This window comes from Procambarus clarkii, chromosome 32 (genome assembly GCF_040958095.1).
Source record: "Procambarus clarkii isolate CNS0578487 chromosome 32, FALCON_Pclarkii_2.0, whole genome shotgun sequence".
Lineage (NCBI taxonomy): Eukaryota > Metazoa > Arthropoda > Malacostraca > Decapoda > Cambaridae > Procambarus > Procambarus clarkii.
The window spans coordinates 9,880,583-9,906,468 of NC_091181.1; the positions used below are offsets into that span (position 1 = coordinate 9,880,583).

Consider the following 25,886-nt stretch of genomic DNA (forward strand, 5'->3'; position numbering starts at 1 on the left):
GAGAGGATGGGAGAATGCAGAATGGTTGGGAGGACAAAGGGACAGGGGAGTGGGTCATGGTGGGAAGAAAGAGGGAATGGTGGGGTGGAGTGCGAGACAGGGAAGGTTGTTGAGGCTCAGCAACGCACATGCGTTACTAAGCCCCAGCAACGGGTGGCCGGGTACTGCTAGTAGTATCATAAATTGTAGAGGTTAATATTCCTATGTATTGTATGTGAGTGTGTTGTATATGTTCTGCATTATTATTAAATGTTTCTAATTAACAGGTGTTTGCCCTTGTCCTAGTGAGGCTTCCCAGAAAGTAGAAAAGAGAGAGAGAGAGAGAACCACAGCTGTGGACAGGGTAGTACAGAATAATAATTCAGAAAAGGGGTTGAGGAGATCATAACAACCAAGGAGAAAGTAGGGAGTCACGGCGGCTCAAGGCGAGTGTGTGCACAGGACAACAAGGCCAGTGTAAGAGCCGCACCCTATAAGTGTGTGATGCTGAACCCCTCTCCAAGATCAAGAAGTGTACAGGGTGATCTCCCGGTCAAAATACAAGCAATCTACAGATTTTGGTTGGTTGTCTGGAAGGGACACCACACCAACAACATATAATACTAGCATTCCACCATGTAAAGTGCCGTGTTTGTGTAAAAATATTGGCTTGCATACTATGTGGTTAAGGGGAAGAAACTTTTAATTTTTCTCCAGGTCTATTTTGGCGTGCTCTAAGTGATGCCCCCCCTAACTAAATATGCAATAACTATCTAGGTCAATCCACCAACCGAGATCATTTTCAAGTTTCTTAGAGAGGTTTTCAAAATTCATCCTGAACGTTTCGGTTTGGGCTCTTTTGACCAAGTACTGTAGGGGACTATGGAATTGATATTTGATTCTTATTTTCTTCATGGAAATAAAACACCTTTTGTGTGACAACTAATAGTTTGCTAAGTTCAGAGTACCGATTACGATAAATCAACAAAGTTCGAGGTGGTTCTGGTATCTCAGTGGGGGCAGTGACATTGGTCACAATGACTTGTGGCTCTTGTTTAGGCCACTGGTCACTGACTAGCCACTGAGGTACATTGAACCACATCTCTACTTTGGCTAATTGCCATAAAATCTGGCCTCTGGAGAGGTAGTCACCTGGATTCTCTTTAGTAGGTACATATTTCAGTTTGTACACTGCTGACAAAACTCGTATTTCCATAATGCAGATACTCACATAAGGAATACTGCTAATGTTATTTCTTACCCACTGCAGTACTACCTCATTATATGACCATCCCATGGTTTGTTCAAAGTGGAGGTTACTTAAAGTTTTGGTCAGATAATGAGCAAATCTAACTCCTTGCAGTACAGAGGTTAATTCTACCTGTGGCAATGGCCACTTCTTTAACCCTTTAACTGCGCCTCCTCCAAATATGACCCCCCCCCCCCCAGTGCGCAGGAAATAAATTCTCTTGAAAAAATTCTTTTCTTTTTTTAAAGTGTCAAAAACCCTTCTCTCAGTATGGGTATGTCAAAATATTTTCGAAACTGCATTTACTTTGGCTGCTATGGGGTCCGTAAGTTGGCACATGACTTCATCATTCCCCATTCGCCTGTGACGTACGCTCTGGGGGCCAGTAGGGCGCCCGGAGAAGAGCGTACGAATTGCCGCAAATATATTTTTGCTAATTTTTGGCGCACTGTTCCAAATACATTTTATTTGTTTTTACGTGCTAATCCTATGTATAATGAACACGTACACTATATTTTGGCAGTAAAATATCCGTACTGTCCGAGGACACTGTGTTATGTGCATGACACTTGTGTACACATATGTTGCATATATTTACCATGTGTCGTGCTAATTTATGTATATATACAATCTTTTTACACACTATACACTGTCACACACTATATACATTCACCATTAACACATTCAGAACACCGCGAGTGTGAGCTGTCACACCCAGCCAGCCCTCCCTCACTTCGCCAACATTGTATTCGCCAACATTGCTACTCCTATCATACAGCTATTCACACCAATGTTTCATGTTCATTTATGTTTATTTACAACATATGTACACACTATACACTGTCGCACACTATACGCATTCACTATCAACACATTCAGAACATCGCGAGTGTGAGCAGCCACATCCAGACAGGCCCTCCCACACGCCAACATCTTATTCGCCAACATTGCTTCTCCCACCATACTGTTATTGTTGTTATTACACTATTTACACATGTTATATATACCTACCTACATGTTTTATTTACCAGAACTATGCAAGTAAGCCGGTATTGTGTCCAAACAGTACAGTGGCCACCATACACTGCATGAGAAATCACACAGCAGACAGCAGACGACGCTACGATTATGACGTCACCTCCCTCACCAAAATAGCTCCACTCAACATACTCCTGTTGCTGTTATTACACTATACACACACACTGTATATACCCATGTACATGTGTGCTTCCCATAGCGAACCACGAAGCTAGTATGGTGAGCAAAACAAGAGTGGTTGCCACACAGTGAGGCTACCTCAATTCTCTCCCTTCCTCCCTCCCTCACAAAAATTCCTCCTTCCACAATATTATGCACAATGCTAATTATAACCACAATCCCGGTCACTAATTCCTGTAAATGAATAATTGACCACAAGTTTATTTTGAAAAGGAACCTAAGAAGTCATTTGAAGATTCCTAGATGGACGAAATAATGCTGTGGTGCTGTGGCGCTGTGGCTAGCGCTGTGAACACTGTGACAACATTGAATCACTGATATTTGAACATTGCACCCAGTCATTATCACACTCAGGCTCTTCTATAATACTATCATAACTAAATAATACCGGTTATATATATATATATTGACATTATTAGGCGATGCTGTGGTCACACGCTGAACAGCAGTGCTGTGTGCTCAGGCTGGGAGCACCAGCCTTAGTTGTTTACTCACTACTGAGGCTCTCACACCCGGGAATGTGGACCATGATTTTTTTTAAAGTTGGCGTCTGTTTACAAGAGCCCTGAGGAAGCTGATATGAACCCCATGTAGCCGTGGGAGTTTTGAATGCAACGTGAAAAATTCAAATACCTGGAGGCATGTAGCGCACCCCAGACGTGGGCCTGCAGGCGCGTTGCGCAGTTAAAGGGTTAATGGTGCCACCCTAGCTTTGGATGTATGCAGACTTGCCTGCTCATTTGTTACTAAATAGACCACAGTGCCATACGCCTATCCTGAGGCATCAAAAAACACTTGTAGCTTAATAGGCTGGTTTGCCTTTATGGTATTATGAGCAAACTTTAGGGATTCTTGGACACTTAGATCCGAGGTAAGTTGTTGCACTTTTCTTGTAAGGCAGTGGTTAGTAGATTATCCCATCCTATTTTGGCTTGCCAGCATTCTTGCATGATCAACTTACCCTACATTAATATGGGACTTAATAGTCTCATGGGGTTATCTTCTTGAGGTTATCTTGAGATGATTTCGGGGCTTTTTAGTGTCCCCGCGGCCCGGTCCCCGACCAGGCCTCCTCCCTCAGGAAGCAGCCCGTGACAGCTGACTAACACCCAGGTACTTATTTTACTGCTAGGTAACAGGAGCATAGGGTGAAACAAACTCTTCCCATTGTTTCTCGCCGGTGCCTGGGATCGAACCCAGGACCACAGGATCACAAGTCCAGCGAGCTGTCCGCTCGACCGACTGGCTCCCTCATATACGGGTCATAAGGCTTACTGATTTGTGATAGTAGTTATCTAATAATTAAGTTGGTGGTATCTGATTCCACCGATTTCATGGTCAAATGATCCGAAGTCGTATCCCATTCGATACCTAAAACCTTTGTCTTCTGGGGTACCTTGTAGTCAGGAAATTCTGATTCGATCAGTTGATTTAAGCTGGTATTATTGGACTGCCCATGACAGGAGAGGCATATTTGCTTCCAACAACTCTCGATTGGTCTTGTGATATATGTTCAGCAGTTTACTTTCACTGCTAATTGTTCCTTGGAAATTGTCTGCATACATGTTGTTGCTAATTTCAGTTTTATTTGGGCTATTAGACTTCTTTAAGTGCTTGTCTAAGGTTGTTTGCTGCAGAAACGGTGAAAAAGTAGCACCAAACAAACTGATGCAAACCTGTACATGATTATTTCACTGTTTTGCTGGCTAGGATTCTTGATCCATTGGAACTTTGTGTAATTATGGTCTTCTTCCTGGAGACCTACCCTAAGGAATGCCTTACATATGGTGGCCCGTGTATGCATGAGTTCCTAATGTGGAACTTTAACAGCACATCATATAGCCTCTGTGTCATGCTTGGACCTGTGTGCAGGTAGTCATTCAACGAGACACTATTTTGGTTGGCCCTTAGCACTGCAGTTAAACACTATTCTTATAGGCATTTCAACACTTTGTGTTAACACTGAGTCTTTCAGTACAGTGTGGTGTGGCAAATAGTGTCCCTCCTTAGGGTTATCATTGGTTACAACTTTGATGAATTTGTTATCGAGTTGTTGTTGGATTATACCATGGTATAATTTCAGGTTCTTAGATTGTCTATTCAAGTGCAACACCTGAGGTTTAAATTGGTTTTGTTCCATATAATGATTTATTAGAACCTGAGGATAATTCAGTTTTCATTGTAACCTGACTCGGTATTGATTGTCTTTGCTGACCACTGAGTCTAGGTATTGTTTGTAAGTCCATGCATCACTGGACTAGTTGCTCAAGGACTATACCCAAAGTTGCCAGATCCCACAATTTATGTACAGGTGGATCAAGTTCATCTTCAGATATGTCTCTGAACTTAAATGGTGACTGTTCTCTGCCTAATCATGCAACCATCACTGGGTTGACTTATTGGTTGTCTACAGGTGTGGGTTGCTTCAGACTCAATACTGATCCAGTGAGCAAATTGCCTCGTACACACAATAACAGGTTCATTCGCTGCCTTTTAGTTTGTCCAGTAATGAATTTATGGCAATAGTCTGCCACTACAAGGAATCCAGTGATGGAGAGGTGGTCAGACGTCCTTTTGTTGTCAGCAAACTTAATTCCCTTTTCTTGTAGGAATTCGGCTGTTGTCCCTAGACCATGAACATATAAGTCAGATGGGATTTTGTCTACTATAATAGCTTGTACAGTTTGGGCATAACTGTCTAAACATACGAATGGTTGGACCACTTTGTCGACCTGGGGTCCTCTATTTGTTAGGAACCCAGATAGGTTCAGTTTTACCTGACTTACTTGTTTGAGTTTAAAAGCATCTGCAACTTTCTGTGTGACAAATGTCTTTTGGGATCCTTAGTCAAATAATCAATAAGTGGTGACCTTAGACCTATTATTCTTGGTGAGAAGTTGGGCAGTGGGCAAAGCTGTATTACTATTAGACTTTTCTGAAAGGACACTTACATCCTGACGTACCTTACAGTACTGTACGGTGGGGGAAATTTCTTCCTCCACCTTGAGTTTGGAAGACCTTGGTCTTGTGTCCCTGCACAGTGCTGTATGGTGTTGACCCCTTATTGCATCTGTTGCAGGGACACATTTGGGTTGTGCAGGTATTAGTGTTATGTGACCTTAGACACCTGGTGCATTTATGCAACTCTTTGAATCGCTTTACATGTGCAACACGATTAGGGTAATTGGGGCAGTAGTATATGGAATGTTCTTTATTACAAAACAAACACATTATCTAATCTACAGCACCTTCGGAAGTCACTGATTTGGGTGACACAGTGACTATAGGTTTGGAAGGACCGACTGCATATGTACTTAAAGTACCCTTTGATTGCTTGTTATGGGTGGTTAATGAAAGTTTAGGGAATGGTTTACCATCCGTCACTCTGTCTCTCTACAACTGAGTGTAAACCTTTAGTGATCTCCTGTACTGTCAGAGATGAATTGTTATGTAAAGTACACAACGTATCCAGTGTTTCACTGGGTAATTAGTATCTTACAATAACTTTAGTTAACAAATCCACACTATTTAGATCAACCTTAAGGCTAAGTGCTTTGAGTAATGACTTAAGATACAATCTAAAGGCTTAGATTGGATCTTAAGTCATAAGCTTGAGTCAGAGTTTCCATCTGTGAATGTTAAGTTCAACAATTTTTGGATTAAGTGCATAACAGCTCACTCTGGGTTAGCATAATTATCCTTATGGAGCTGGACTGCAAGATCATAGAAATCACTAATTAATGTTAAATTGAAAACCACCTTTAAAGCTTCTCCCTTAAGTTGATCCAGTAAGTATGTAAATTTGGTGGTTTTTGGAATAGTGGGTTTAGAATCCACTGAAAGGCAGTTTCATTTCTGGTTGTTTTGTGTTAGATAATGTGGTTGTTGCCTAACAATGGGTAATTATTTTGAGGAATGGCTGTAACCTTGCTTAAATATCATCTTCATACTGTGCCTGGTCAGCCATAATCATCTAACTCTGTTTCAGATAAATTGGTGTATGCAAGTTCAATCAAATACTTTTCTATCTGGCATTTAACTTGTTCAAATCTTGCAGATTCTTGATAGTAGCTTTCCAGTTCAATGTAATCAGCTAGAGATTGTTGAGACAGATTGTGATATTTATTAATATGTCTGGTTCAGTGGCCTTTGAGACCTATTAGCATTCTTTGAAAATTTTCTGAAGTAGCCATACTGGCTGTTTGGTTAAGCCTTGTAGGGCTTGTGCTTTTTTTAACAGACTAGGGTTATATTTTCAGTCACTTTGCTACAATATTCTACTTCCTAGGAAGTTGGCACATAAATGATAAATAGTAGATATATACATAAATCATTTGAGTGGAAATCAGTGTCACTATAGGAATTACTTAAAACTCGGTCATCATTGCAGACGAGGAGTAACAATAACGTGACTGAAATATGTTGACCAAACCACACACTAGAAAGTGAAGGGATGACGAGGTTTTGGTCCATCCTGGACCATTCTCAAGTCGATTGTGACCATTCTCAAGACCATTCTCACAATCGACTTGAGAATGGTCCAGGACGGACCAAAACGTCATCGTCCCATCACTTTCTAGTGGGTAGTTTGGTCAACATGGGTCATCATTATTGCTGTCGGATGGATAGCAACACTTCTTAACACTCAAAGGTGAAATAATTACGATTAAATAAAGTATATGGTAATATCACACATAAATAAGTACTTACGTACAACACAACTTATATTGTAAATGATTCCCACTCCTTATAAGGAAACTGCGCATTATTTAAATACTTGCTAGGCTGTACAATATTTAGTTCAATGCTAGACAAGTGTGATATCCTACCCTTACATCAGGTTAGCACAATTAATTAGATTAGACTATGTTGATCATTATTCATTTCAACACCAGCCAAATATTGTTCTACCCTATATAATGGCTGGAACTAGTTAAATGGTATAATATTATGCAGTAAATTGAATTGTGCAATATTTATATGACTTTCATTTATGTTTCTCTCTAAACTCAATCGATATATATATATATATATATATATATATATATATATATATATATATATATATATATATATATATATATATATACATATATATATATATATGTCGTACCTAGTAGCCAGAACGCACTTCTCAGCCTACTATGCAAGCCCCGATTTGCCTAATAAGCCAAGTTTTCCTGAATTAATATATTTTCTCTAATTTTTTCTTATGAAATGATAAAGCTACTTATTTCATTATGTATGAGGTCAATTTTTTGTTATTAGAGTTAAAATTAATGTAGATATATGACCGAACCTAACCAACCCTACCTAACCTAACCTAACCTATCTTTATAGGTTAGGTTTGGTTAGGTAGTGGAAAAAGTTAGGTTAGGTTAGGTTAGGTAGGTTAGGTAGTCGAAAAACAATTAATTCATGAAAACTTGGCTTATTAGGCAAATCGGGCCTTGCATAGTAGGCTGAGAAGTGAGTTCTGGCTACTAGGTACGACATATATATATATATATATATATATATATATATATATTTATATATATATATATATTATTAAATATGACCGGAAAAGTAAGATTAATAATTCTAACACGAATTTTCTCAATCTTTCGTACATTTCTTTTCACTGTTGGAGGTAAATCAAAAATCAATTCTCCAAAATTCACAATGCATAAGCAACAGGGCTCCATTAAGGAACATATAATCTCTTCCCACAACCAAACCATCGCCAGAGAAATCCTAGTAAACAACACAGAAATCATCGATAGATACAGCGATAGCAGGCGGCTTGACGTTTGCCGGCAGGCGGCTTGACGTTCAAGTAAATTGAATTGTGCAATATTTATATGACTTTCATTTATGTTTCTCTCTAAACTCAATCGATATATATATATATATATATATATATATATATATATATATATATATATATATATATATATATATATATATATATATATATATATATATATATATACATATATATATATATATATATATATATATATATATATATATATATATATATATATATATATATATATATATATATATATATATATATATATATTATTAAATATGTCCGGAAAAGTAAGATTAATAATTCTAACACGAATTTTCTCAATCTTTCGTACATTTCTTTTCACTGTTGGAGGTAAATCAAAAATCAATTCTCCAAAATTCACAATGCATAAGCAACAGGGCTCCATTAAGGAACATATAATCTCTTCCCACAACCAAACCATCGCCAGAGAAATCCTAGTAAACAACACAGAAATCATCGATAGATACAGCGATAGCAGGCGGCTTGACGTTTGCGAGGCACTACACATCAAGAAGTCAACACCAGCAATCAACAGCCAATTAATGCACAATTATATTCTACCCACCTCAAGACTCCGCTCCAATATAGAAGCATCAAGAAATATGGACCAATAGGCTTTCTACAAACACTTCTATTCAATACCCATTGTTTCGTGTTCTGTCTTGTGTTGATGATAAGTGATCCCTCTCACCGACAGTGTGCTGCTAGGGGCACCTCTGGGCTTGAGCGCCATTGAGGAAGAAAAGAAAGAAAGAAGAAAAGCTGAACGACCTGAGGAGGATGGAGGGAAGAATAGGGGCTTTGGACGCCCACGATGCTTTGGACCTTCTCACAAGGTGCCTGGCTTTGCCCAGACTGACCTATTTCCTAAGGTGTGCTCCCTCCTTCGACAGCCCAAAATTAACAGAATATGACACACTCCTAAGGTCAATAACCGTGAAAGTGTTAAATCTTTCCCTGCAAGATGACCAATGGGACCAAGCAACGCTCCCAGTTAGACTCGGGGGGGATAGGTATTCGCAAGGCGACACAGTTAGCATTGCCGGCATTCTTATCCTCGACCAGTTCAACAGGTGAATTAGTTAACGAAATACTACCGGAATACCTAAGAGACTCCATTGGGATTCATGATCCCAAATTCGCGTAAGGAGCTGGTCAGTGGGACACTCTTGTCAACTCTCATCCTCGACCGACTTTTCCAAATGACTGCAAACAGTCCAAATGGGATAGCCCCATAGTGGAGAACATCGCGACATCATTGCTGGATGCAGCTTCCAGGAAGGACAAAGCACGTCTTCTAGCTGTTCAAGCGCCCCATGCCGGGGACTTCCTGGTGGCAGTCCCTAATTCCGCCTTGGGCACCCGCCTGGACCATCGGACCCTAAGTATTGGGGTTGCCCTGCACCTTGCCGCCCCTATCTCCACCGAGCACCGGTGTATTTGCGGCCATGCACGGGCAGACCAATACGGCAGCCATGGTTTCATCTGTCGTAAGACACAGGGAAAGATTGCCAGACATGAAGCAGTCAATGACATCATCAAGAGAAGTTTGGCTTCAGCTGGGTGCCCAGCACAAAGGGAGCCTCAGTTGTGCAGGCCTGACAACAGCCAAAAACGCCCAGATGGAGTCACCCTGCAGCCGTGGAAGGAAGGTAAACAGGTCGTGTGGGACTACACGTGTGCATCTACATTGGCTGATACCTATCTACCTTACAGCACAGCTGAGGGAGGCAGGGCGACCACCTTCAGGGAGACCCAGAAAACTAACAAGTACAGGGACCTAGAACTTTGTTACAGGTTCGTGCCAATACGCTCTGAGACTCTGGGCGCCTGGGATAAATGTGCACTTAAGTTCCTGAAGGAGCTGGGCGAGGAACTCATTGGGAAGACTAGAGACCCAAGAGCGGCCAGTTTCATGTTCCAGCGCCTCAGTGTCGCTGTTCAGAGGGGAAATGCGTTCTGTATCTTGGGTACGCACCCGACCCCCAAAGAGCTGGACGAGGTCTTCGAAAACTGATTGGTATATTGTTATATAAGTGTGTGTTTTCTGTAAACTGTAGCATTGCAATAAAATCAAATAAAAAAAATAAAAAAAATAATAGGGGTGGTAGGAGAGGAAAAGATTAAAGTATTCAGGGAGACTCCACAAGGTCTTCTCTGAACACTATTTATTTTCTTCTTCGAGGATGTGGGTGCCTTTAACTAAACCGGTGGTGGTACCCCTAAATATATATATATATATATATATATATATATATATATATATATATATATATATATATATATATATATATATATATATATATATATATATGTCGTACCTAGTAGCCAGAACGCACTTCTCAGCCTACTATTCAAGGCCCGATTTGCCTAATAAGCCAAGTTTTCATGAATTAATGTTTTTTCGTCTACCTAACCTACCTAACCTAACCTAACCTAGCTTTTTTTGGCTACCTAACCTAACCTTACCTATAAATATAGGTTAGGTTAGGTTAGGTAGGGTTGGTTAGGTTCGGTCATATATCTACGTTAATTTTAACTCCAATAAAAAAAATGACCTCATACATAGAGAAAAGGGTTGCTTTATCATTTCATAAGAAAAAAATTATAGTAAATATATTAATTCAGGAAAACTTGGCTTATTAGGCAAATCGGGCCATGAATAGTAGGCTGAGAAGTGAGTTCTGGCTACTAGGTACGACATATATATATATATATATATATATATATATATATATATATATATATATATATATATATATTTTTAGGGGTACCACTTATAGGTATATTTAGAGGTATATTTAGGGGATATATATATATATATATTTAGGGGTATATATATATATATATATATATATATATATATACCCCTATATATATATAGAGTTAAATGTCAAGTTTTTCCCTGAGTGCTCTGTGTTCCCTTCTCTGAGGCTGTGGGTCCCTATAATTACACCAGTGGTGGTACCCCCCTATATATATATATATATATATATATATATATATATATATATATATACATATTTATATATACATTAATGAATAGTAGCCTCCTCAACCTACTGTTGTATTTTAATGGTGTTAATTAGTTTATTAAGTTATGAGATTAATCAAGAACTGCTGTTAATATTGTGTTGGCAGCAGCAGTTTCTATCAGTTTTTTTTTAATTTATGTTATTGTTTAGTTAGTGACTGATCACAAATTAAAAATCACACCAATCTAGTGGCTAAATTTCGAGGACAACACAGTCACAAATCTGGTTATTTTAAGTTTGACTTCAGACTTTGCACATATAAAGCTCCACTTATTTGGTTGATCAATTTGAGAATGTGTGTAGCTCTATGTTTGAGTGTCTTTCCACTCACTGGTTATTCAATTGCACGTATTTTTGTTCTTTGGTTGATTCCTTGGAGGAATGATGGTGGTTGTTGTTTGTAGTAACTTTTATTTACTGTTGGATGAGGTAGGCTGAGTGAGGTTACAGTGATTTATAGCAGTTTACTTTTAGATGCTGTATGTTTAATAATTTATCTTTACACTAGTTCTTTATGTTAGATCATAAATATGATCCAATTCAAAGGACCCTAAATATGTGGGGTATTATCCCTGCAGGATTTGTTTGTTAATTTATTTATATATTAAATTAATTTCTTGGACTTTCTTTAATTTTGTTATTAAATTAATTTTGTTACTAACTCAAAGTGGACTGTATATTTAAAAGTTATCCTGCTAGGTGTTTACCTGTACACAAGTTTGAGAGGGTTTATGTACATAGCCTATTAATCATATAATTTATAATGGTAATAAACTACTGAATGTTAAAGTTAGTACTACTGCTAAAATTGGTTAGTAAAATGTATACACTGCTTATCTCTAAGGTTGTGTAGCCTAGTAATAGGCATTTGGTATTCCTAAATCACGTATGCGAAACTCATTAGTTTAAGCCCTAGTGGTGACCATGAATACTTCCTGTTGCACTAGGATTATTCACTGTTATTTCTTCCTCCCTTGAACTGCACCTGCTAGGTAACTAATAGTAGTAACCCGTCACTAGTATACACAGCATATATCAGGGAAGAGATTTTGTATTAGAAAACGAGGCAGTACCCGTTCTGGGGTTTCCTCGTGCGTCATAACTAGCAAAATTTGTATATATAATAATTTATGGCAATCAATATACATATAATACAATTTTATATTTACCGGGTACAACACTTCCCAAGGTAACGAGATCTTTGGTTCATCGGAGACTCAGTGGTTCCTTTGTCGAAGCTCGTGGAAAGTATTTAGATATGCACGTGTCGACTAGAGAAGCGAGCTACTCTCTCTGTGGTCATATGTGTACACGCACACGTAACGGCGTCTGTTCCTTTTCCCCTCTGGACATGTCCAGATCTCAGTTCTAAATTTCGTCATTAGTGACTTAGGGGAAGTAGACTATGGATTTGCTTGTAGTCGATTTAAATCCAGTCCTGGTGAATACTTTTTTATTATATTTAGTTCCCGGGCTGGTGTTTTAAAGATCGTGTTGAGCTTTAATGAATATTTTGATGACGTGACGAATCTCTCATTCTTTTTAAAAGAACACAGAAACCCATTTTCTTCTAATGAAGTTAGTGGTTAGTAATGTTAGTATGTTCATAGTATAACCGAGTTTGCTGTTTATATTGGGTGTTAGTAACCTAGTGTCGTAATTTCAGATAAACTAAATCCCCAACACTGACCACGACTTGCTGGAGCACCATCACTGACTACAACTAGCTGAAGCACCATCACCGACCACGAATAGCTGAAGCACCATCATTGACTACTACTAGCTGAAACACCATCACCGAGTACAACTAGCTGAAACACCATCACCGACCATGACTAGCTGAAACACCATCATTGACTACAACTAGCTGAAACACCATCACCGAGCACAACTAGCTGAAGTACCAATAAAGACCACAACTACCTGAAGCACCACCACAGACCATGACTAGCTGAAACACCACCACTGACCACAACTAGCTGAAGCACCACCACCGACCACAATCAGCTGAAGCACCACCACCGACCACGATTAGATAACGCTCCACCACCGACCACGACTAGCTGACGCACCACCACCGACCATGACTAGCTGAAGCACCACCACCGACCATGACTAGCTGAAGCACCACCACCAACCATGACTAGCTGAAGCACTACCACCGACCTTGATTAGCTGAAGCAGCACCTCCGACCATGACTAGCTGAAGCACCACCACCGACCATGACTAGTTGAAGCACCACCACAGACCATGATTAGCTAAAGCAACACCACTGACCATGACTATCTGAAACCCCACCACCGACCACATCTAGCTGATGCACCACCACCGAACATGACTAGCTGAAGCACCACCACCGACCACATCTAGCTGATGCACCACCACCGACCATGACTAGCTGAAGCACCACCACCGACCACAACTAGCTGAAGCACCACCACCGACCATGACTAGCTGAAGTAGCACCACCGACCTTGACTAGCTGACGCACCATCACCAACCACATCTAGCAGAAGCACCACCACCGACCACGATTAGCTGAAGCACCACCACCGACCATGACTAGCTGAAGCACTACCACCGACCTTGATTTGCTGAAGCAGCACCTCCAACCATGTCTAGCTGAAGCACCACCACCGACCATGACTAGTTGAAGCACCACCACCGACCATGACTAGCTGAAGCACCACCACCGACCATGACTAGTTGAAGCACCACCACCGACCATGACTAGCTGAAGCACTACCACCGACCTTGATTAGCTGAAGCACCACCACCGACCATGACTAGTTGAAATTTCGGGCAGGAAAAACATTAAAGACTAAAACTTAATACTAATTGAGATTAAAGTATAAAATGTTTTGAGAACAAATACAAATAAAAAAGGGGGGAACATGGCAGAAAAAGCAGCACAAATACAATTAGGTCGACAGCGTTGTTTGAAAAATAACAGACATGGGTTGACAGCATAGGGGTAAGGTAGGTTACAGGGAATTTATTAGGTAGTGCTTAGTTTTTATCTTAAACTAGTTGAGAGAGGTACAGTCTTTAACATGATTGGGACGGTCATTCCACATTCTGCGTCCCTTGATTTGTAGAGCATTTCTAGTTTGATTAAGTCGTACTCTTGGAATATCAAAACGGTATTTGTTTCTGGTGTGGTGCTCATGGGTTCTGTTACAACCTTCAATGAAGGTTTGGAGGCCAGGATTGGCATTACAGTTCAGCGTTTTATATATATATAATACACATGAGAGGATGTTATACACACGACCGACCTACACACCGACCGACCATGACTACCCGAAGCCACGCCACCGAACACGACTAGCTGAAGTACCACCATCGACCATCACTAGTTGAAGCAACACCACCGACCATGACTACCTGAAGTACCATCACCGACCATGACTAGCGGAAGCAAAATCACAGACCATGACTAGCTGAAGCACCATCACCGACCACGACTAGCTGAAGCACCACCACCAACCACAACTAGCTGAAGCACCATCACCGACCACGGCTAGCTGAAGCACCACCACCAACCACAACTAGCTGAAGCACCATCACCGACCACGGCTAGCTGAAGCAACATCACCGACCATGGCTAGCTGAAGCACCATCAATGACCAAAACTAGCTGAAGCATCACCACCGATCACGACTAGCTAAAGCACCACCACCTGTCGGAAATCAGACACACATAATAACATGAGTTACCCCCATAAAGAAAGAGAATAGGTGATTCCGTGACGTAATCGACGTCACGTATTTATTATTACTCTAATAAACAACAGTGTAGTGTTCACTAGGACTGGACTAGGACTCGGGAGCGTCGTCACGTAGGCAGAATAACAACAACAAACGAGTGCTCCTGAGAGTTGTGACACTAATCTCGCATGATAGACCTACTCTGTCCCAAGAGAACTACCACAGCAACATCTCTACCACACAACTGGAGCGCTTGAGTATCCGACTACCTAGTATTCTGTTTTATTTTGATGCATCATTTAATATAGATAGGTAGCCGGTAATTTGCATGAGAAAAACCCACCAACAAGTAAGTACTCAGCTCTACACACACATATTACATGTCATATCTGTAATTATATGTTTAGGGAACCTTTATTAATTCCTTACATCCCAAACAGGTAATTGTGAGGGACGTTAGTGAAGCAGGAAGCTGGCTCCCAATATATTTCTAGAAATTTCGCAGTCTCCGTGGTGTAGTGGTAAGACACTCGCCTGGCGTTCCGCGAGCGCTATGTCATGGGTTCGTATCCTGGCTGGGGAGGATTTACTGGGCGCAATTCCTTAACTGTAGCCTCTGTTTAACGCAACAGTGAAATGTGTACGTGGATGAAAAAACGATTCTTCGCGGCAGGGGGTCGTATTCCAGGGACCATAGGATTAAGGACTTGCCCGAAACGCTACGCGTACTAGTGGCTGTACAAGAATGTAACAACTCTTGTATATATCTCAAAAAAAAAAAAAAAAAAAAAAATTGCTTCAAGTAGCTGTACATCAAGCTTTGTAGGCCTCCAGACAGCTGCCATTACGTGGCACTCAAGAGGCACAAAGCCACACCCAATTTTGATGCTACAATTACACAGCCTTAGCAGGCCCCATCAACAGGAACAGCTAAGGCCCCTTTTGTTCAATACGTGTAGACATAGTATTAGTAGTGAAAATACATTTACTGTGGTATAATAGTTGATTAGACCACCATATGTGGTATGATTTAATTTTTATATTTATATATCAAAGACTAGGTAAACAATTTGTGGTTTAAGAAGGAGCCGTCTCAAAGTGGTTTAAGCTACAAATTGGCCCTCCAGTTGTGTGAGATAAATTCAAGCAGCTGAATCAGTACATATAGTCCACTTACTTACTGACCTACTACTATCTAATGAACTAACTTATTACTAAGAACTAAGAAAATTAATCAAATAAAATATCCTATTAAAGTCAATTAAATAATAAATAAATATTTGAGTATTTACAGAATTAAAGCTGCTAGGATTTTCCCACATAAATTATGGTCCTCAACAACCGAATATTACAGTAGTTCAATAAATCTAGGAATACACTGGTTCTCAGATTAATAAATTATGGTTATCTTGAGATGATTTCGGGGCTTTTTAGTGTCCCCGTGGCCCGGTCCTCGACCAGGCCTCCACCCCCAGGAAGCAGCCCGTGACAGCTGACTAACACCCAGGTACCTATTTTACTGCTAGGTAACAAGGGCATAGGGTGAAAGAAACTCTGCCCATTGTTTCTCGTCGGCCCCTGGGATCGAACCCAGGACCACAGGATCACAAATCCGGCGTGCTGTCCACTCGGCCGACCGGCTCCCTATGGTCCTTTGAACCTTGATATAAGATCTTGATTAAGATCTATATACATAACATTAGTGCAATATTTACATATACATTAATTATAGCAGGAAGACACTGCTATACATTTAACATTTTTTTAGCCTAACTTTTTCAATCTTGGCAAATAGTAAACAGAACTTAAAACAAGAACTATTATTGTTCCGAGGCTTGTACCAAAAGAACAATTGTGCTTCTACATTACAAGAGGTTGATAAGAGGCTAATTTACTCATAAATGTATATGATTTTTTAAATTTTAAGTGTTTATATAAACATTACTTTTTAATATTGCACCATTACTGTAACAATTACTGCATGTCACATTATTTAAAACTAATTCTTGCACAAGGGTAGGACATTTTAGGCTGGTGTTGTACAGCAACCTTGTCTAATTTATTGTGCTAACCTGGTGTAAGGGTAAGAATTTTACACTTGTCTAGAGTTGAACATATGTTACAACCTAGCAAGTACATATTTTTACACAGCACTCATGGCAACCCGACTTGTGTTGTCTACATAATATTACCATAACTATAGCAATAATTTAACTATAATCATTTCACCATTGAGTGTTAATCTGTGTGTCTGTTTACCTACTAAGAGTGATAATTGAGGAGCTAACTTGAGGTAATGCCAGCATTGATGCAAGGTTACCACTCAAATTATAGTGTGTATGATTTTATAGTGTATTTTTTAAATGATAAACAGCTCTAGTTCGGAAACGAGTAACTCTAACTCAAGTGGCAGAAACAGTCCAAATCAAAATCCAACAAGGCTTATCACTAGTACATCTGCAACACGGCTAGCAAATACAGCCATTATGTCTACTGCCAAAAATGTAAAAGCGACCCTCACTGGTATGAAGGGCCACTTAACCCGACAGATCAAAAAATATGAGGATTTATGTAATCAAACTCCAGTTGATTATGTAGAACTGGAAGGCCATTATGATGTTGCATAGACCAAATATCAACATGTGCGAATGCAAATCCTGAAATATCAGGATATCCTTGCAACTACCAACATTAATGAAGAGGCAATGGAAGCTGTAGTACAAGAAAACGCAGATTACGAAGATGCAATGCATACATAGTTACAACACTTTGACAATTTAATAACCATACATAAGGCCAATACAAACACTGCAGCCACAGCTTCCCAAAGCCAGACACAACCAGAAGTCAAATTACTATCACTCAGTCTCCCTACTTTCTCTGGTACAGAGGACGAGAGTTGGGACAACTTCTGGAACAAATTTGTCGATTCTGTGGATTCTAGTGCCAATGAAGCAAAGACAACAAAATTTACATATTTGCAAGGTGTCTTAAAGAATGAAGCGTTAAAGGTGGTATGTAATCTGACCTTCATGGATGATGGGTAAAACAACGCAGTACAGCTCCTTAAAGATAATTATGCTAAGCCAGAAAGGACTATCTGACTTCTAACTCAGAAGCTGTTGGAAATTAACCCTCCAGATGGTACAGCTGACTCACTCCAAGCCTTTAGATTGGAGCTTGAGTCCTTGCTCAAGGCACTTAAGAACAAAGTCAACCTGGAGGAATCAGACTGGATAATCCAAATCCATATGAAACGCAAATTACCCAGTGACGAACTGGATAAGTTGTTTGTTTTATATAACAAATCTTCTCTGACAGTAAAGGATATATCCGAAGGTTTGCGTTCCATCATAAAAAGACAACAAGATAACCCAGATGGAAAAGCGACATCTAAACCTTCGTCTACCACTAATAGTAAACAACAGAGTGCAAACAGTACTCAAAATAAATCTAAAACAACTTCCCCTCCCCAAAGTGGAAACAAGGCAGTGTGGGCACATATGCAGTTGGTCCCTCCTAACCTACCTTGAGGTTACCTTGAGGTACTTCCGGGGCTTAGTGTCCCCGCAGCCCGGTCGTCGACCAGGCCTCCTGGTTGCTGGACTGGTCAACCAGGCTGTTGGACGCAGCTCCTCGCAGCCTCACGTATGAGTCACAGCCTGGTTGATCAGGTATCCCGGTCCCTTAACCTACAGTTAATGCGTCACCCAAACCGGTGACTTCCCAAGATACTGTTAACGTCTGGTAACCATGTGTGTTATGTGAACAACAACATTCTATGTACCATTGCAAAGCTTACCCCGATCGTGCTACACGCATAAAACGACTCAAGGAGTTACGTAGATGCACCAGGTGTATAAGGTTACATAATCCTGATACATGTGCAACTCAAATGCTCACCTGTACTAGGTGCAATAAGGGTAAGCACCATTCAGCATTTTGTGAGGACTCAAGTACAAAGTCTCCCAAACCACAAGTGGAGGAAAGAACTTCTGCTTCAGTACAGCTTTGTACTGTGTTACCTGACATAAGTGTCTTCTCAACAAGGTCTGATCATAAATCAGGTCTACCCACTGCTCAATTAATCATTAAAAATGGAAAGTCCAAGGTCACCATACGTGGATTATTTGACCAAGGATCCCAAATGACCTATCTCAAAGTAGTAGGTAGATGCCCTGAAACTCAAACCTATATGAGAGACACGAATAGACATAGCAGGATTCCTGACTAACTCAGGAGCCCGAGTCTTCAAGGTAGTACAACCCAAAGTACGTTTAAGAGGTTATGTCCGAATGATACAAGCTCTTGTAGTAGATAGATTCCCAACAGACCTGTATGTATATGGTCTAGGGACAACAGCCAAATTCCTGAAAGAAAAGGGAATCAAATTGCCTGACAAAATTACATCAGATAACCTCTCCAATATTGGAATCCTTATGGGATCAGATGTCTACCATAAGTTTTTCAAGGGAAAGGAAGAGAAACAGGGAATGAGCTTGTTACCATCTGCAGGTGGCTATTTGCTAACAGGCCCAGTATTACTTCTGATGCAACCCGTACCTGTTGACCACCAACATGCCAACCCAGTAATGGTTGCATGATTAGGAGAACAGTGTCCATTACAAATCAGAGACATGTACGAAGATGAGCTTGATCCTCCTGTACATAAATTATGGGACCTGGCAACTCTCGACATTGTCCCTGAACAACCTAGTCCAGATGGTGACTGGACTTACAAACAATACCTGGACTCAGTTCTCTACAGAGATAATCAATACTGGGTCAGGTTACCATGGAAGCTGAATCACCCCACAGCTACCAATCAACCATTTTATGGCACAAAACCAATTAAGATCACAGGTGTTGAGCTTACAAAGACATCCTGAGCACTTGAAATTGTGCCATGAAATAATACAGAAGCAACTCGATGACAAATTTATCGAAATTGTCACTAATTATAACCCAAAGGAAGGACACTACCTGTCACACCATCCTGTACTGAAAAATTCTGCTACTACCCTACTACGGATAGTATTTAATTGCAGCGCTAAGACCAGGCAGAGTAGTGTTTCGTTAAATGACTAGCCCTAGCCTGACACAAAGGCTATACGACGTGCTGTTAAAGTTCCGCATAGGGACTTACGCCTATACGGCCGACATCAGCAAGGCTTTCCTTAGGAAAGGTCTCCAAGAAGAAGACCGTAACTATACAAAGTTCCTATGGATCAAGGATCCTAACAATCCAAACAGTGAATTAATCACTTACATTTTGTGTCTGTTATGTTTGGCGCCACATCTTCACCGTTTCTGCTTCAAGCTACCTTAGATACGCACTTGAAGAAGTTCAATAGCCCAAATAAAACAGAAATTAGCAATAACTTGTATGTGGACAATTTCCAAGGAACAACCAGCAGTGTGAGTAAGTTGCTGAACATATACTACGAGGCCAATCGAGAATTAATGGGAGTAAATATGCCTCTCCAGTCGTGGGATCTCCAACAATGCCAAATTAAATCAACTGATCACAACTGAATTTCTCGACTACCAGGTACCCGAGAAGACAAAGGTACTAGGCGTCGAATGGGATATGACAACAGATCAGTTGATAATAAAGTCGGTGGAGCCAGATACCACTAACTTAACAATTAGAAAATTACTCTCACAAGTCAGCAAACCCTTCGACCCATTAGGACTATTAAGTCCAATTTTAATTAATGGAAAGTTGATAATGCAGGAATGTTGGCAACAAAAGATAGGCTGGGATGATCTTCTAACACCTACCTTACAAGAAAAGTGGCAAGGGCTAGTGAAAGATTTAGTATCCTAGAGACTGTCAAGTTCCCTTGGAACACAGTGAATGAAAAAAAAATTAAGCTACATGTATTCTGTGATGCCTCAGGAAAGGCTTGTGGCACAGTAGCTTACCTGGTCTCAAATGGGCAAGCCAATTTGCTCACACCAAAGGCCAGAGCGGCGCCGTTAATGAAACAATCATTGCCACAACGGGAATTAACAGCCCTACTGCTAGGTGGAAGACTGGCTTATTATATGATCAAGTCCTTAAGCAACATACACTTTGAAGAAACAGTGGCATGGTCAGATAATGAGGCAGTCCTATAGTGGGTGAAAAACAATAATTGTAAAAATCCTTACGTGAGTAACTGCGTTAAAGAAATACGAGAGTTGTCGGCAGGGTATAAACTGAGATATGTACCCACCAAAGAGAATCCAGCTGACTATCTCTCCCAAGGCCTGACTTTACGGCAATTAACAAAGGCGGAGATGTGGTTCAATGGACCTCAGTGGCTAGTCAGTGACCAGTGGCCTAAACAAAAGCCACAAGTCATTGTGACCAATGTCACTGTTCCCACTGAGAACCCAGAACTACCTCGGACTTTTGTAATTGATCCTAATCGGTATTCTGAATTGAACAAACTAATAGGTGTTACCCAAGTAATGTTTGATTTTCTAAAGAAAATAGGAATCAAGCATAAATTCCCTAGTGCCCTACGGTACTGGGTCAAAACAGCTCAGACGTACACATTTGGACAGAATTTGACAATGTTCCTAAGAAGATACAAAATGATCTGAGTCTCTGGTTAGACACCAAATATTATAACATAATCAGATGCGGAAGCCGCTTACAGCATGCTGACATAGATCTGGAAGAAAAAAATCCAATATTGCTTCCTTGTCACCACATAGTAAGCAAACTTATTGTGTTACACATACACAAATACAGCACTCTTCATGGTGAGGTATTAGATACTCTCACAGACTTAAGACAAGAGTACTGGCTACACCAAGGTAGGCAGACAGTAAAATCAATAATTAAATCCTGTGTTATTTGCCGGAGATACGATGCGAGAGTGTGTCCATATCCAGGCCTTCCTCCACTTCCAAAGGAACGAGTTGTACATATTTGTCCCTTTCAGACAACTGGAGTAGATTTCACAGGAGCACTAACACTAACAGGCACCAAGGACAAAAAACCAGTAAAGGCCCATATCTGTCTTTTTACTTGTGCCACAACAAGGGCAGTCCATCTTGAAGTGACTCCCGATATGAGTGTGAGGCATTCATACAGGTTTTCCGCAGGTTTGCTTCACATAGATCTTGTCCTAAGTTAATGATCTCAGACAATGGGTCCAACTTAGTGGCAAGAGAAGCATGTCTGAGGAAAATCTGGACACACCCAAAGGTACGCACGGCCCTAAATCAACAGCAGTGCCACTGGAAATTCACACTTTCCAGAGCACCATGGCACGGAGGCTTCTGTGAATGCATGATTGGTACGGTGAAACGTTCTCTACGGAAAACCTTACACCCCCAAAAGATTAACCTACAGGAGCTCCAAACCGTAGCCATAGAGATAGAAGCATGAGTTAATAACCGACCACTTACCTACCTCTCTGATGATGTTTTGCAGCGTGAACCATTAAGTCCAGCTCATCTGATGTATGGGAGACCTTTCACCACCCTTGTGTCCCTTATGGACGAGGAACCAGAGGATCCTTCATATGTCGGAGAGTGATTTGGTTCAACGTTTTAAACATCTATCAGGGATGATAAGTCGGTGGAATGACGTATGGACTCGAGAATACCTTACTGCTTTGAGAGAGTATCATTATGGGGCAAACAACCCCTACAACAGAATTAACTTGAACCCTGGTGACATAGTTCTGATGGACAGCGATGGGCTACGCTCAGAGTGGCCAGATCGTATCTGTTCATCCAAACCTCCAGGGCATCTTGAGAATAGTGAAAGTACAATGCTGAGGCAACACTACTCTCAAAACATTAGAGAAATTAGTTCCTTTAGAACTGGCAGGAAAAGAAGACGTTCAACGACTTCCAGCACCTGAAATGCCAGTACCGGACATATGTCCCCAAAGGACTGCAGCTCAACAATGCAAACTAAAATTTAAGCAGCACTATAATTCTGAAAGAGAGAAATAAAGTGATCGCAGTTCTTACCAGGACTACATTCCATGTTCCTCCCCCCTGGAATTATGTCGGAAATCCAACACACATAATAACATGAGTTACCCCATAAAGAAAGAGAATGGGTGATTCCGTGACGTCATCGACGTCACATATTTATTACTACTTTAATTTCTTTTAAACAACAGTCTAGTGTTTATACTTAATAAAAAAGTGTTCACTAAAACTGAATATAATTTCCAACACTAGGAATATAGCTTAACACTCTATTCCTTAAACATAAATAGAACCACGAAACATTTGAGTTCGTCTCCCTCAGGAGCGTCGTCACAAAGACAGAATAACAACAATAAACGAGTGCTCCTGAGAGTTGTGACACTAATCTCGCATGATAGACCTACTCTGTTCCAAGAGAACTACCACAGCAACACCTCTACCACACAACTGGAGCACTTGAGTATCCGACTACCTAGTATTCTGTTTTATTTTGATGCATCATTTAATATAGATAGGTAGCCGGTTATTTGCATGAGAAAAACCCACCAACAAGTAAGTACTCAGCTCTACACACACATATTACAGGTCATATCTGTAATTATATATTTAGGGAACCTTTATTAATTCCTTACATCCCAAACAGGTAATTGTGAGGGACGTTAGTGAAGCAGGAAGCTGGCTCCCAATATATTTCTAGAAATTGCTTCAAGTAGGTGTACATCAAGCTTTGTAGGCCTCCAGACAGCCGCTATTACGTGGCACTCAGAGGCACAAAGCCACACCCAATTTTGATGCTACAATTACACAGCCTTAGCAGGCCCTCAAGGTAGGCCCCATCAACAGGAACAGCAAAGGCCCCTTTTGTTCAATACGTGTAGACATAGTATTAGTAGTTATAAATTTCATTACTGTGGTATAATAGTAGATTAGACCACCGTATGTGGCACGATTTATAATTTATATAAAGATATCAAAGACTAGGTAAACAATTTGTGGTTTATGAAGTAGCCATCTCAAAGTGGTTTAAGCTACAAATTGTCCTTCCAATTGTGTGATATAAATTCAAGCAGCTGAATCAGTACATACAGTCCACTTACTACTATCTAATTAACTAACTTATTACTAAAACTAACTAAGAAAATTAATCAAATAAAATATCATATTAAAGTCAATTAAAAACTAAATAAATATTTGAGTATTTACAGAATAAAAAAGAATTAAAAATGCTGGGATTTTCTCACACCACCGACCACAACTAGCTGAAGCACCACCACCGACCACGACAAGCTGAATCACCACCACCGACCACAACAAGCTGAAGCACCACCACCGACGATGACTAGCTGAAGCCCCACCACCGACCATGACTAGCTGAAGCCCCACCACCGACCATGACTAGCTGAAGCACCACCACCGACCATGACTAGCTGAAGCCCCACCACCGACCTTGATTAGCTGAAGCACCACCACCGACCACAACTAGCTGAAGCATCACCACCGACCACAACTAGCTGATGCATCATTACCGATCAAAACTAGCTGAAGCACCACCAACGACCATGAATTCCTGACGCACCATCACTGACCACAACTTGCTGAATCACCATTATCGACTAAAACTAGCTCAAGCACTAGCACCGACCATGGCTTGCTGAAGCACCAGCACCGACTATGACTATCTCAAGCACCAACAACGACCATGACTATCTCAAGCACCAACAACGACCATGACTAGCTCAAGCACCACGACCGACCACAACTAGCTCAAGCACCATCACCGACCATGACATGCTGAAGCACCAGCACCGACCATGACTTGCTCAAGCACCACCACCGACCATGACTAGCTGAAGCACCACCACCGATGACGATTAGCTGAAGCACCATCACAGACCACTAACAACAGCACCATCACCTGCAGCACCATCATTTCCGTTCACCAGTACTAGAAAAGTTTCGATTTGCTCACCTGAAGCACCAACCTAAGTTAGCTAATACAGATATTCCTTTGTTGCTGATGTAGAAGGGAGTGTGTCCGCGGGCGTCGGTGTAACGAGAGGCGACAATGACGCTAATGTAGATCTTGAAGACGATCAGGGAGTAGTGCCCGGCCAATACCTTCTCCAGGGCCTTGTCTGAATCTAGAACCTGATGGATGAACGTTTGGTTACCTATTATTTTAGGTTTGGATATTTGCAATATACCTTAGTCATATTATGCCCATATGATCTGTGCTGTCAAAGATATTCAGGAGATAGGGAGTATGTGCATCCTTTTATAACTTGCTTATTTGCTTGACTTACGAATCGACGTGTATCATCTCCGATGGAACCTAGTTAAAATTTTGGCATATAATGTTCTTATCTTTAGAACCCAGGAAGATTGGTATGATTTTTGGGGACATAAAATTTTGTTAGGGATTCCTCACGAAATAAAATTAAAAGTATATTAAATCTATGCAACAGTAAATGTTATATAATTATTTGGAAACAATACAGTGCTAAACAAAATATTTATTAGGATACAGTTGTGACTGACCTCTGCCCCCTGATATATCTGCTTGACCACCGGGTCATTGTGTTTGGAAAAATATTCTATGACCGCGCCCTTAAAAAGGCTCCTCTCTGTGCCCCACTTCCAGTTGTGCTGCTTCAGGATGTCTTCCATGGTCTCCAGGGGCTTGGACGTTCCCTGCACTGTGAGATGGGCCACCAGGGACGAGCCGTACCCAGTTGTCACGACCAGAGTAAACAGCAACCACCATCCCACAAGCAACTGTTGGGCAAATAGAGACTGTAGTTTCATAATTAAATAACACATGTAGCTCAAAAAGTTTAAGAACTTTAGGAATATTTTCGAACTCAGAAAAATGTGCTAAGTATAACATTTTGGAGGCGAATTTTCTTTGCATAATTTATTATGATTTGTA

At 40.6% G+C, this 25,886-nt stretch overlaps 1 protein-coding gene across 1 annotated transcript in view; it reads right to left on the minus strand.

Annotated features, from left to right (window-relative positions):
- LOC123759259 (glutamate receptor ionotropic, delta-1-like) overlaps positions 1-25,886 on the minus strand; it is a 63,265-nt gene that overhangs the window by 8,096 nt on the left and 29,283 nt on the right. Inside the window, exons 3-4 of the mRNA XM_069334776.1 lie at positions 25,496-25,732; positions 24,927-25,105 (exon numbers count right to left, since the gene is read on the minus strand). Of these exons, the coding sequence (XP_069190877.1) occupies positions 24,927-25,105; positions 25,496-25,732 (416 nt within the window). The remainder of the gene's footprint in view (positions 1-24,926; positions 25,106-25,495; positions 25,733-25,886) is intronic.